This window comes from Equus asinus, chromosome 3 (assembly GCF_041296235.1).
Source record: "Equus asinus isolate D_3611 breed Donkey chromosome 3, EquAss-T2T_v2, whole genome shotgun sequence".
Lineage (NCBI taxonomy): Eukaryota > Metazoa > Chordata > Mammalia > Perissodactyla > Equidae > Equus > Equus asinus.
The window spans coordinates 66,373,543-66,386,379 of record NC_091792.1 but is presented as its reverse complement, the minus strand read 5'-3'; the positions used below and the strand labels follow the sequence as shown (position 1 = coordinate 66,386,379).

At 37.9% G+C, this 12,837-nt stretch overlaps 1 protein-coding gene across 5 annotated transcripts in view; it reads left to right on the top strand.

Moving 5' to 3' along the window:
- CDCA2 (cell division cycle associated 2) overlaps positions 1 to 10,853 on the top strand; it is a 50,283-nt gene extending 39,430 nt beyond the window's left edge. For all 5 annotated transcript variants that reach the window (XM_014830496.3, XM_044766850.2, XM_070505190.1 and 2 more), the window contains 2 exons: positions 4,769 to 4,940; positions 7,587 to 10,853. In XM_014830496.3, the coding sequence (XP_014685982.1) occupies positions 4,769 to 4,940; positions 7,587 to 8,815 (1,401 nt within the window). In that variant the 3' untranslated portion in view covers positions 8,816 to 10,853. The remainder of the gene's footprint in view (positions 1 to 4,768; positions 4,941 to 7,586) is intronic.
- Positions 10,854 to 12,837: the final 1,984 nt, after the last annotated feature.

Below are 12,837 nucleotides of genomic sequence, written 5' to 3'. Positions count from 1 at the left end.
CTCTAACTCAGCCAATAAGGCTTAGAAGCGGTGAGCATCCCTGGTACCCACACTGCTGTCTTAAATGCCATTTCCAACTAAAAAGGATCAGGGTTCCTTAGTGAAATGGCTGCTTTCAGGTTTATAGCAGCAAATGTAGAAAATGAGCCTGGGTCTGTATCGGTGTGCAAGGAAGGAAGCTTAAGAAACTACTGGGGCCGTGTAAAGGACACAAGACCATCTTGACAGGGCCACCACTGCCCCAAATGTGGGACACTGTGTCCATCAGAAATAATGATTGCAGTGGATTGAAGCACAAATTTCAGATATGAAAAAATACTTCAGTTCATGATCATTAAAAACAGTAAAAACTTAAAGGTCACCTTAGAAGCTGTCTAGGACACCAACTCATTTTTCTGAAAACTGGAAAATAAAGTTTGAGCTCTATTTCAGGTAAACAAATTGATAAGGGAAAGTTCTTAATGGAAGAATTTCTGCTAATAGGTGAAAAAGGCATGTTCCTGAAAGCTGTTGAATGTTAGGTAGAAGGCTGATGGGGAGGCGTAATGGGTGGGTCAGACTGAACAGCTGAGCCCCCGGTCAATCATAATGTCACAGAAGGAGAGAATATGCAATAAGTGAGTCTGCAACCACCCATGAAGTACTCTTTCCACAAAGTGAAAGCTGTATCTAATCAAGCCTAGAAATAATGACCAGTTTATATGAAGTACAGGGGACAGAGGAAAATAAAGACACACAATGGTGGCAGCCAACCAAGTCCAGAGTTTGGCTAATCCTACATGAAAGATGCCTCCATTTATTCACCAAATAAATGGCAAAGGGAAAAAGAAGGAACCACAGATTAAAAGAGATCAATCAACGAAGTGGATTGTATGGAGACCTTATTGGGATCTTTGAACAATTACAAAAAGACGTTTATGGACCAATTGGAGAAATTTGATCTCTGATGAAATATTAGGGAAAATTGCTGTCATTCTGTTTTTTTGGTTTTAAATTTTTTATTTTGAGATCATTTTAGAAACGCATGCTGTTGTAAGAAGAATTAGAGTGATCCCAGTGCCCTTTCCCCCATTTCCCCCAGTGCTGACTATTGTATAATATCACAGTAGTACAGGATCAATATACAGTCAGGATGCAGAACATGTCCAGTGCCACAAGGATCTCACTCGTTGCCCTTTTGGGTCTACGTGCACTTCCCACCCCAACCCCAACTTAACCCCTGGCAGCCACTAATCTCTTCTCCATGTCTTTAATCTTGTCACTTTAAGATGGAAAGCACACACATTTCACATGGAATCACACACTGTGTAACCTGGGACTGGCTTTTTTCACTCAGCATAATTCTCTGGAGATTTGTCCAGGTTGTTGTGTGTATCAATAGTTAGTTCCTTTTATTGCTGAGTAGTACTTGTAATTGTTATAAAAATAGGTAATCACTTTGCAGTATATACATATATCAAATCATTATGTTGTATACCTTAAACTTATACTCTGTTATATGCCAGTTATGTCTCAATAAAGCTGGGGGGGAAACTCTATTGTAAAAGAGGATAAGATACAGTGCCAGGTAATAAAATGTTTCACTTTATTGTGGGGGAAAAACACCCTCATCTTTTAGAGATACTGTAGGATTTTCAGATGAAATGATTTAATGTCAGATTTGCTTTAAAATAATCTGAAGGAAGAGGATAATAAACTTCTCTGTGTTCTTCATATATGTTAGTAGTTGTTGAAGCTAGATGATGGGTACATGGGGTTCAATATACTATTCTGTATCCCTTGGGGCGTTTGAAATTTTTTATTATAAGAAGTTAAAAATATAGCAATATGAGCTCCTTATTTCGAGAGATGGAGCTAGCTACGAGAACTGAAAAATGGAGCCCATAAGTAAACAAACAGGGGTAGGGAAGTGTCTGCTTTCCAGTGGACATAGGCTTCCCCGGACAACTTGATTCCTTGCCCTGGGCATGAACTGTCTTTAAACAATTTTAAAGCTACTCTCAGAAAACAAGTTGGATAAGTCTTAATTGTGCAAATAATCTAAAATAAAACAAAAGATGAGTGTTTACTTCTGTTTTGTGACCTCCTTTACTGTATGAGCAGACATGTCGGTGATTCTGGAGTAAATGGAGTCACTTTAGGATACCTTCAGTTGTCCTTTGTACCAAGTCATTAACCAGCCTCCCCATTTCTAGGTCACATGGCTTCCCTAGGATTCCAGTCACACAAGGCTTCTGTTGTTTATTACAGTATACGCCGGGCTTTTGGATTGTAGTAAATTCTAATTTTGATAGAAATTGAATGAGATGAAACCTTCTCATGGGTTAGAGAAGCACAGTTAGATTTATTTCCATGACAGACCACAGGTGCTTTAAGCTTTCATCTTTTCTTTTTGTTCTGAGTGGTACATGTCTGTTGGCCCATGACCATGAAAAAACAGAATGTTAGTCTTTTATCATGTTTAGTACAGTTTATGAAGTTTGGCTGTACTTGTTTCTTTTTTTTACATTCATCCGTTCGATAGTTAATGTTCGTTGAGAAGCCACTGTGTGCCAAGAGCTGTTGTAGGTGCTGGGGACGTTTTATATAATAAAGATTTCCAAAATCCTGCTGAAAGGGGATTTTCTTTGCCTATGAATCAGAAAGTATTCTAGAGAATATAACCTGATTATGTTCACTGTAGTGTATTAACTGACTGTAGGGCTTATGTCACAGAGTAATACTAAGCATAATTTGATCCTAAAAATATTCTTCCCCGTATCAGTTCTCAGAGTAGTAGGAATGAAAGAACAGAACAGCTAACACACAGCTCTTACTGTGGGGTCAGACCTTCTCTTAGCCATTTCACACATTACCTTACTTAATACTCATCACAGCTCTCTGGTGTGTGCTGTTGTGATTGCTGTTTTGCAGATGAGGAGAATGAGATGCAGAGAGGTGAGGTAACTTATCTAAGATTGTTAAGTCAGGATTTGAACCAAAGGCCTCTGGCATTAGAGGCCACTGTTTCTTTTGCAACTCATCTATGGAGCCCAAATGAAGATTTTTCTTGGCTCCCGCTTCCATTGACCAAGCTAGCATCTCCCCAACTGTTCCATAGAATGTCAACAGATGTTCCATGAAAAAAATGTTTCATGAAAAAATATTTAACCCAGCATTTCCCTAATGTTCATGCAGAGTATTTATACTGAGGAATTCTCAGAGTTTGATGTTAAATGTATGTTGTAAATCATCAAGAGAAGCATTTATCTTGTACAGTTCTAAAATTATTTTTCCATGGAATGTTTTGTTTTTATAGGATATCTATAGATATTTCAAGGAACATGCAGTTCTGTGACATTTTTGTACTCTTGAATGTCATCCACTCTGTCATACCATTGGTCTCTCTGCTGTCACCCTAACGATCGTCCTCAAGTGTGAAACCGACTGTGCTCACTCCTGAAGCACCCAGCAAGCCCTCTGTGCTTTCAGGCTCGTGCTCACTGCACACAAAGGCCCTGTGTGCTTTGTTAGCTGCTTCTGCTGCTTCTCCGTGGGTCCACCCACCATCTACCACTACTTGCGCCTCTTCCTCTGTGCTGTGCTGCCTCACTTAGAGCGTAGCCTGTGCCATTCTCTTCTCTTTGAAGAGCCCTTCTGCACCACGCCCATAATCGACCAGAACAATTCTGACTTGTTTAAGATTTGACTTAGACATTACGTTTTCTGTGGAGCCTGTCTTGAAAACCTCCTGTAGGCAGGTACCCGTCTTAGTCCACGTAGCGTCTGTCATGGTATGTCCGTATCACAGTTACTTGTCCTTAGACGGTGAGCTCCCTGAAGAGCACATCCTGTCTGTTTTTATGTCTCATACCTAGCAAGTTATTACCTGCACATAGCAGTTTCTCAATAAATATTTGAATGGACTCCACTTTCTGGAAACATTAATTGTTAAAAATGTGTTCCTTATGTTGACCTGAAGTCTGATTGTCTCCAATATTATCACATTGAATATGTTTCATTCTCTTTCCTCATAATAATCTATTATTTCAATATAGTTTTTGAGTTTCCCTCAAGTCTTTACCACATGAAACTTCTTTAAATTTAACATAGAGTGTTAGTTCTCAGTTACTGATACGGCAATAGTAGAATACTGCGTTCCAGGTATTAAAGAATTTAATATTGCATTTGAGATATTATTAAAGCAGTTTTAATTTTTATAGAAACCCAGCTATTTTCCATCAATTATTACCAAACCTTTGTCCCTCATCTTCTATTGGTACTTTCCATTTTATTTTGACCTAGTCATTTTAATCTTGATTAAATCCTCTGTTGTGTGAAGCAGGTCAGCTAGCTTTGTGTTATCTTCAAATTTTACACACACACTTGTTTCTTCATCTAGATCTGTGAACAGAAACAGTCCCCTGAAGCTTCCGGCAGATAACACATTCCAGGTTAATCCTGAGTCATCCCAAGTGCATCCTAGTTAGTGATGTCTCATGTCTCAAGTCTGTCCAGCTCTACAGCATCTAATCTGTTTTTCACTTATCCAGAACTTGTTTTGGCAAACACTTTGTAGAAATATAGACCATTACCCTACAATTTGTAAATCGAGTTCTACCTCATATTTGATTTGACTGTAAGCTACCTAGCCCCCTACTCCTGAGTCAAATTTCTAAAATTTTATGGAATAACTGGTCTTAAGTTTTTCTGTAAAAATTAGTTAAAGGATCAGTCATACATGGTGCTACATCTTTCTCAATTACAGTGTTTTAATACATTTTCTCAGGTTGTAAAAAGTTGCAGAAAGAAGAAAGGAAAGGGAAAGAAAAGCGTTCAGAAGTCTTTATATGGGGAAAGAGAGATTGCCTCTAAGAAGCCGCTCCTAAGTCCTATTCCAGAGCTGCCTGAGGCCTCGGAGATGCCACCTTCGGTTCCAAGTGTCCGGAGGACGTGCCCAGGTACCTGTCCTTTTCCTGCTGTGCGTCGTGTCTCTTCTCTTTACCCTCTTTGTTGCGATTTCACTCTCTTTTTTCTCTTTTTCCCATTCACTGTGTTAAGAGAACATAAATAAAGAGTAGCCACTTTTCCTCCCGTGGCCGTGAGGATTTGGAGAGAAGGAGCAGTGATTGGTAACTTTTAGGCCACCTAGACCCGTTTCAGAATCTGATGGAAGCTCTGGATCCTCCCCACAGAGAAACTCTGACACAAGCTATTGCATATAATTTTAGGGGAAATAATTTTCTTCCATCCTGTTTCTTTCTGCTTTTTAAAGCATTTTGTTAAAGTAACATGAATTCTGTATGGTGGTGTGGTCCATCATTGAAAGTGAACAAGCTGATGGCTCAGTAATAGATATATCTTCTATGAATTAAGGACAAAAATTTAAAAAAAAACAAAATTGCCCTGTCATGTTTTCGTAGATTTGGCACTACTAAGCATCTTCTAGAAATAGCATTTATAAATTGAATTTGATACCCTGATAATTTCTTTTAAAAGAGAAAGTTGGTTGATATCCTTGTTAGATAAAAATTGGATTGAAGTTGCATCTGGTTTGTAATGCCTGAGTTTTAAATTGACTAAATCATGCTGAAAATAATCAGTATGTGTTCATTTGGTGTGTCAATTTTGTATAGAATCATTTAAAAAATAGCTGCCTTTGTCAGTCATCAAATATTTATAGCTCACATTCCATTTGCAACATACTGTATTGGATTTCCAGTGGATTCAAGGATGAATGTGGTACATGCCACTGTAGACTCAGCTTCTGCCTGCTTCTTCACTTCAGGAAAGCACCAAAGTTGAAGCACACACACAACTCCGCATAGCCATGCGCACGCCCCTCCAGCAGGGTGGTGCTCTCCTCCCGCCTTGTCATGTGGGACATCTTGGGACAGGGGTCGGCCACCCCTCCTCATTTGAATCTGGCCCAGTGCTGCTTATCCTTTCAGATTTAGCTGGGCTGGCTGCCTGTCCAGGAAAACGCTTTGTTCAAATGACACCTTCACTACCTGGTTTATAATGATCTCTCCACCTCCTTCCCCTACAAATTGCAGTCCCCTTGAGACTGGAAACAAAGCCTGATTTTCATTAAGTCCCCAGTTCCTAAGAGTTTTACCAAAGATGTGGAAGCAATAACTGTTAGTCTGTATTTTCCATCTTGCATCTCATTAGAGAATTTCTTTTTAAAAATACCTGAATCGTTTTTTGTCTGTAACCAATGGTATCATCTGCTCCAAGAGTTTAAAGCGTTTCCTTCCTCTCCATCTCTCTGTCTTCCTGCCTCCATCCCTTCCCCCTGCCTGCCTTCTCTAATATGTTAATTTCATGGAAAATACATAAATATCAATTTTTAAAGTTGTATAAAAAGCCCAACTGACGGATAGTTGGTTGGCACTTCGTGGACCGATTCTACCCTGTGTTAATCTCTAGCTTTACATGACATGATTTTAAGTATCCAAATCATGGATATCTATACCTTTTCAAACCGAAACACTGTTTTTCAGATTTTTGGCTCAGCTTATGTTTTGTATATCTTCCAGTTTTTATTTTGTTTAAAATAATTTTTATACTCATTTAGCCAGTTTAAAACTTTATTGTCTGAGATAACAAGAGAGGTGGCCTCTAACAGGACTGAGATTTATTCATAAAGCCTGGATTCATTTAGGCTGTCTCTCGAACCAATTTTAAAAACCTTGATGATGGGCTGGCCCTGTGGCTGAGTGGCTAAGTTGGCAGTCCAGGGTTTCGCTGGTTCGGATCCTGGGTGCGGATGTGGCACTGCTCCTCAGGCCACCCTGAGGCGGCGTCCCACATGCCACAACTAGAAGGACCCACAATGAAAATATACAACTATGTACTGGGGGGATTTGGGGAGAGCCGGGGGGTGGGAAGATTGACAACAGTTGTTAGCTCAGGTGCCAATCTTTAAAAAATACTTCAATGATGCTTTTTCACCTGTGATGTGACACAGTGTGCCCAAAACACAGGCTGTGCTACGCTGGCATATCTTCCTGTAGGATGAATTTTAGAGATTGAGGTGGAAGGGGGAGATTTTTAGAATATGAAACAAACTTGGCTTTATTTGAGAGTACAGTGCAGTTAATACTAATTTTTTAACACAGGGCATAAGACCCCGAGTGTCTTCAGGAAGTACCTTTATAGCTAAGTCCTCAAATCTCCCAGAATTCTAAGTTTTGTCTCCACTATTTCAGGGGAAACGTTGACAGAAGAGTTTCAGAACCATGATGTTGCCCATTTTCAGTAATTCATTTTTAGGGAAATGGAAAATGCCTCATGCTCATTCACCTTGTAGTGTGGAAAGTACATTAGAATAGAGGAAGTGATTTAGGACTCAGCTCTCATTTTCATGGTCTGAGGTTATGTGTTTTATTAATTCACACATTAAATGCATATTTTCTTAACCCACGGGTTGGGGAAGGCTAAAAGAGAAAGAGGACAGATGAGGGCAAGTTCAGTGTAGCATTTGTAGGTCTTGTGAGTTTTGAAAGCTTAAAACACAACACAATATGGCATCTGTTTGATTTGGTAAGTTTATTTCCGTTGTTGCTTTTTAATTAGACTTAAACTTATTTACATGCCCATAGATGATTTCAACTCAAATGGTGAACTTGAAGAAGTGAAGCTTTCTGAAAGAAAGAATCTTTTGCCTCAGAACCCAGAAGATTTCCAGATGAATCAGGGCTTTAATAAAAACAGTGTGTCTGAATTCTGCAGCTCTTACATAAAAAGTTCCTCGTTGCTTGTTAATGCTACTTTTGATCAAGATTCAGATATAAATACTACAGAAATTAATGAAAATAAAAACACTTCAAAAGCAGAAATAAAGTTGGAAAGTGAAAATGAACTAAAACCTGAGACTGAGAATGAAAACAGTCTTGTTTCTTGTGGTTCTGTGACTGAAAAACCAGTTCTATCAGATAATCCAAAGCATGATTTTATCCTGCAGTCCCAAGAGTGTTTTTCTGCTTCTGGTCAAAATGTGGAAGACCCTTTTCAAATCTTTAACATTTCAGAAGATAGAAAGTGTGAAAGACCGGATGATTTCTTAGTAGCTACTGAAGGAAAACTGCAGACCAAGCATTTAATGTGTGACTCACAAAAAGAATGTGATTGTTCAGAAGATGTCTTAATTGACAATATAAAAGAAAGTAAAAATCCAAGTGAGGACTTGGGAAGAAACTCCGCAGAAAATAGTGATATGCGTTGTAGAGAAAGGAAGCAGAGAAGGCGCTCCATGTGCTGTTCCGATGGTCAGAGCTTACATCTGGAAACAAGTGGAAGTCACAAACTTTCCGACAGGGTGAGCAGCTCTGCAGAGGTTAGTTTAGGAGATTCTGAACTGTATAAAGATTTATCTGAGTCCATAGAGCAAACCTTTCAGAGAGGAAGTAGTGAAGCAAAAGTAAGACGCAGCACAAGGCTACGCAAGGATGTGGAAAATGAGGGGCTTGTGTGGATTTCACTTGCATTTCCTTCCGCTTCCTGGACCTCCCAGAGAACCAAAAGGAGAACAATATGTACAGTTGACGACAGAGGATTTGAAAGTGTGTCCCCCAGAAAAGAAACTGTGTCCTCCAGACAGAAACCGTGTACGCTGCCCTCCACGTCAGCTCAAGAAAACAGCGAGGGCCGTGCTGCCAGTTCTCACTTACCTGGGAAGAGGAGGAGGAGCTTTTGTACATCTGTGCTTGCAAATACTAAGAATGCTACTCAGTCAAAATGCTACAAAAGAAGATCCTTTCTCCACCAGAAGGGAGAAGGCTCTCTAAATGACTTTGAGAGAACGGGACATATCAGAGAACCAAAGCAATAACTGACATTTCCTGCAGAACATTTTGTAAGAGAGAAGGTAACCGTCCATGCTTAAAAGATTCTTTCATTCTACTTCCCATCCTTTGTTCAACTTCAGTGTTTTAAAAGTTTCGAATAAATAAAATCATTTGAGTTGAACCTACTTTTAAGTAGAAATAAGTGAATTTCTTCATTCAAAAAGAAAACATTCTATTAAATATGTTCCCCCCAAATGGTAAATCTTTTATTAGTATTTTGCTAAAAGGATTCTTTTTAGACCCACCAAATGTCTCAAGATTTATTTCATGTTAGTACGCATTTACCACTGAAAGTTTAGAGTCTGCTGTAAAAATGCATCTTTTAGAGTTGACGTGTTATATCTAGATGAGAACGGTTTTTTAAATGACAAATTAATAGAATTAATGTAAGCTTATGAAAATTAAAGGTAATGCAAGGTTGCAAAATGTTAAAATGGGGTAAGATGTATTTTTGTTTTAAAATACTGCAAAAAAAACCGTTAAAAAATTTAAACAGGAAAGATGGAAATTATAAAACTTTTCTCTTTGGGTTACAGTTAAGAGAAGCTTTAATGACTTACTTTGTCTCAAATGAAAATTTTATTTTAGTAGTTTAAAATCAAATATTAAGCGTGGAATTTTGGAAAATTCTTTCGATAACCAGAATATTATAAATTTTTTTCCTTCAAGCACGATTCTTACATGCTTTGTGGGGTGGGAGATTGATTTTTGGTGACAATATGGCAATTTAGTTGAAGACGTATTTCCCAGATTATTCAAATTAGTCACAGGTAACTTGAGATTTAATTCATGGGTCTTAATAAAAAAAGTTTTAAATCCAGAAAATCACTCGAAGGGACCCTAGAAAATTAGATTACTAACATGAAGCGTGATGGGAGGATACTGATTTCTTTTTTAACCTGGCATTTTCCAGCATTTCTAACTTTTTATTTCACAATATCAAGTACTGTCAGTTGTCTCACATTTTCTAGTTAAGCTTCAATATATTGTATCACTATTTTGGATAGCAGTTTGAAAATCTAAATTGCTATATATCTGGAATTTGTGAATATGCATAAATCATCGTATCATTAAACAGTTGTCTTTGAAATCCTTTAAATCATTAAACTCTCCCTCTCGTGATGGCAGAAACATGTTAACAAATAGCGCTCTCTATAAATAACACCACGGGGAGGAAGGCCCCTGCTGAGCCGTCTCCCCTCCTCGGATGGAGACTATTTGTTACCTTCTTGGCACCAAGAGGTCTGGAACTCCTGCTGCTAGAGACTAATGTATTTCACATTAACACTCAGAGTGATCCCCAATTTCTCCTGCTAAAGGGTGGATTGTTTAAAAAGTTCTTTTATCTTTACACGTAAATTATTTATGGACTTTTTTTTCTCATTTATAGTTTGATGTGGTTGGCAAATCTCTGCAACTGAAAACAAACCAAAAAAAAAAAAAAGAACTTATTAATTTATGAAGCTTTTTGGTTTTGGTGATTTAAAAAGAAAAAACACTTTCAGAAACGTAAGATGTTAGAGGGCTTTGTTTTATTTGTTATATTTCTCCTTCGTTTAACTTGAAGCCTAAAAATCTTTGTTCTTTTCTCCCCTTTTTGTTGTTTGATGATATATGATCTCAGTGTATTTGAATTGTAGGAATTTCACATGCTTTGTTTTATTTCTCAAAATGTGCTAATGGAGGATGAGGGAAACATTTTGATCTGTGACTTTTTGGCTTGATTTTTCAAATATATAATTGTCTCATTTTCTAACATTTACAGTTAGAAATATAAACACTTGTTTATACTTCTAGTTTATATTTATAGTTCTGTTGATTTCAAAATGTTTCAGTATAAATGTTTTGTTGATACTTGTAAATAACAGGCAGTTTTCCTAAAAAGAACAGGTCTGAGAAATCAAAGGGTGGGCGTAAATTTTGTCCACCGGCTCCTTTTGTATCATAAGATCTGTGAAAAGTTCATGAGTTCTGTATTTGATCATGCTTGATTGTTTGTAACTCTTTCTTTTCATTAATGGTTAAATCAAAAACTTGGCTTCAGGAGAGTTTTTTTCTGTCTGCCTTATCTTTTTTCTACGGTAACCCTTGATATTTTGCCTTAGAAATGTCTTCTAGGTACTTTTCCTGCCCCTGTAGATTCTTGTTTGTTCCAGAAGATGGCAGCATGACATCTGAAGTTTTTCATCCCATACACTTTACTTAAAGCCAAGGCAGCTCTTCACTGTTGCAGGGGGTTCTTCCTTTTAACTTTTATTTTTACTCATTTTTTTTTTTATTACAAAAGCAATATGTGTCTATTGAAAAAAGTAGAGAACTGTACAAAATTAAAAAGTGTCTTCCCCTACCCCGTGCCATCATCCTGCAGCCACACTTTCCTCCCCCCAGCTTTCTACGTGTAAACACTAACAAGTGCGTACATCTTCCAGACCCTTGCCTGTGTAAATGCAGATATAGGTTGTGTTGTTTTCTAGTGGGATCACTACAGTGTGCCATTCTGCAACTGCATGTTTTTATTCAACAGAATATCATGAATATACTTCAGTATTTATTACGGAGAGCCCTAGTGCTACCTCAGTCTTTTTAATTCCTGCATAGAATATCTACAATTTAGTCAGCCATCTCCTTACTAGTTGCTACTTGTCTCTGGTTTTTTGTTATTGAAAATTCTGCCACACTGGGCTTGTGTGAAAATGTCTGTAAGGTAAATTCCTTGAAATTAAAATTAAATGCTTATTCTACTTCTCTTCTATAGCTCTTACCTGGCAGAATCGCTCTGTAAGGACGCTGGCATCCTTACCTTCTTTCTGTCTCTCATGTTCGTCTCCTGCCACGTTGCTTCCGTTTTCCCTCACTGCCCCCAAAGGCACTTACTTTATGAACTGAGGGTGAGGCTTAGACCTGACAATACATGGAGAAATGATTAACACTACCTGATTCATACTTTAGATTCAAAGAGCTTTTTTTTAAAGTCAGGTTTATTGAGGTGTAATTAACCTACAGTAGAGTTTACCCTTTTCCAGCATACAGTTTGAATTTTGGCCGTTCATACAGTCATGTGCCCATTACCACAGTCAGGTAACAGAGCGTTTCCATCACCCCAAAAGAAGTTTCCTTCTACCTCTTTGCAGTTAGTCCCCTCTTCCCCAGTCCCTGCCCCTTGCAACACATCTGATTTCTGTCCTTAGAGTTTTGCCTGTTTCAGAATATCATATGAATGGGACCATACAGTATATATCTTTTTGTGTCTGCCTTTTTAAACTTAGTATAATGCTTTTGAGATTCATCCATGTTGCATGTTACAAATAGTTGATTCCTGTTTATTGCTAAGTGGTGCTCCATTTTATGGGTGTACCACAGTTTGTTTTTCCATTCACCAATTGATGGATATTTGGATTTTTTCTGTTTTTTGGCTATTACAAATAAAGATGCTATAAACATTCACATATGGATCTTTTTATAGACACATGTTTTCATTTATCTTGGGTAAATACCCAGGGGTGAGATTCCTGGGATGTATGATTGGGATATGTTTAACTTTTTAAGAAACTGCCAAGCTTTTCCATAGCGGCTGCACCATTTTGCATTCTCACCTACAACACATTGTTTTAGTTGCTCCACATTTTCACCAGCACCTGGTATTGTCAGTCTTTTTCATTTTAGGCATTCTAGTAGGTGTGTAGGAGTATCTCATTGTGGCTTTGATGTCTGTTTCCCTAATGACTAATGATGGTGGACATCTTTTCCTGTGCTGATTTGCTGTCCTTATGTCCTCTTTATTGAAGTGTCTATTCACATCTCTTGCCCCTGTTTCCTTTTGTTGTTATTGTTGTCTTATTGAATTGAAAGAGTTCTGTGTATATTTGGATACAAGTCCTTTGTTGGATATGTGTTTTGCAAGTTTTTTTCCAGTCTGTGGCTTGTCTTTATTTTCTTAGCAGTGTCTTTTGAAGAGCAGATTTTAATTTTGATGTAATCTGACTTACCAGTTTTTTCTTTAATGGTT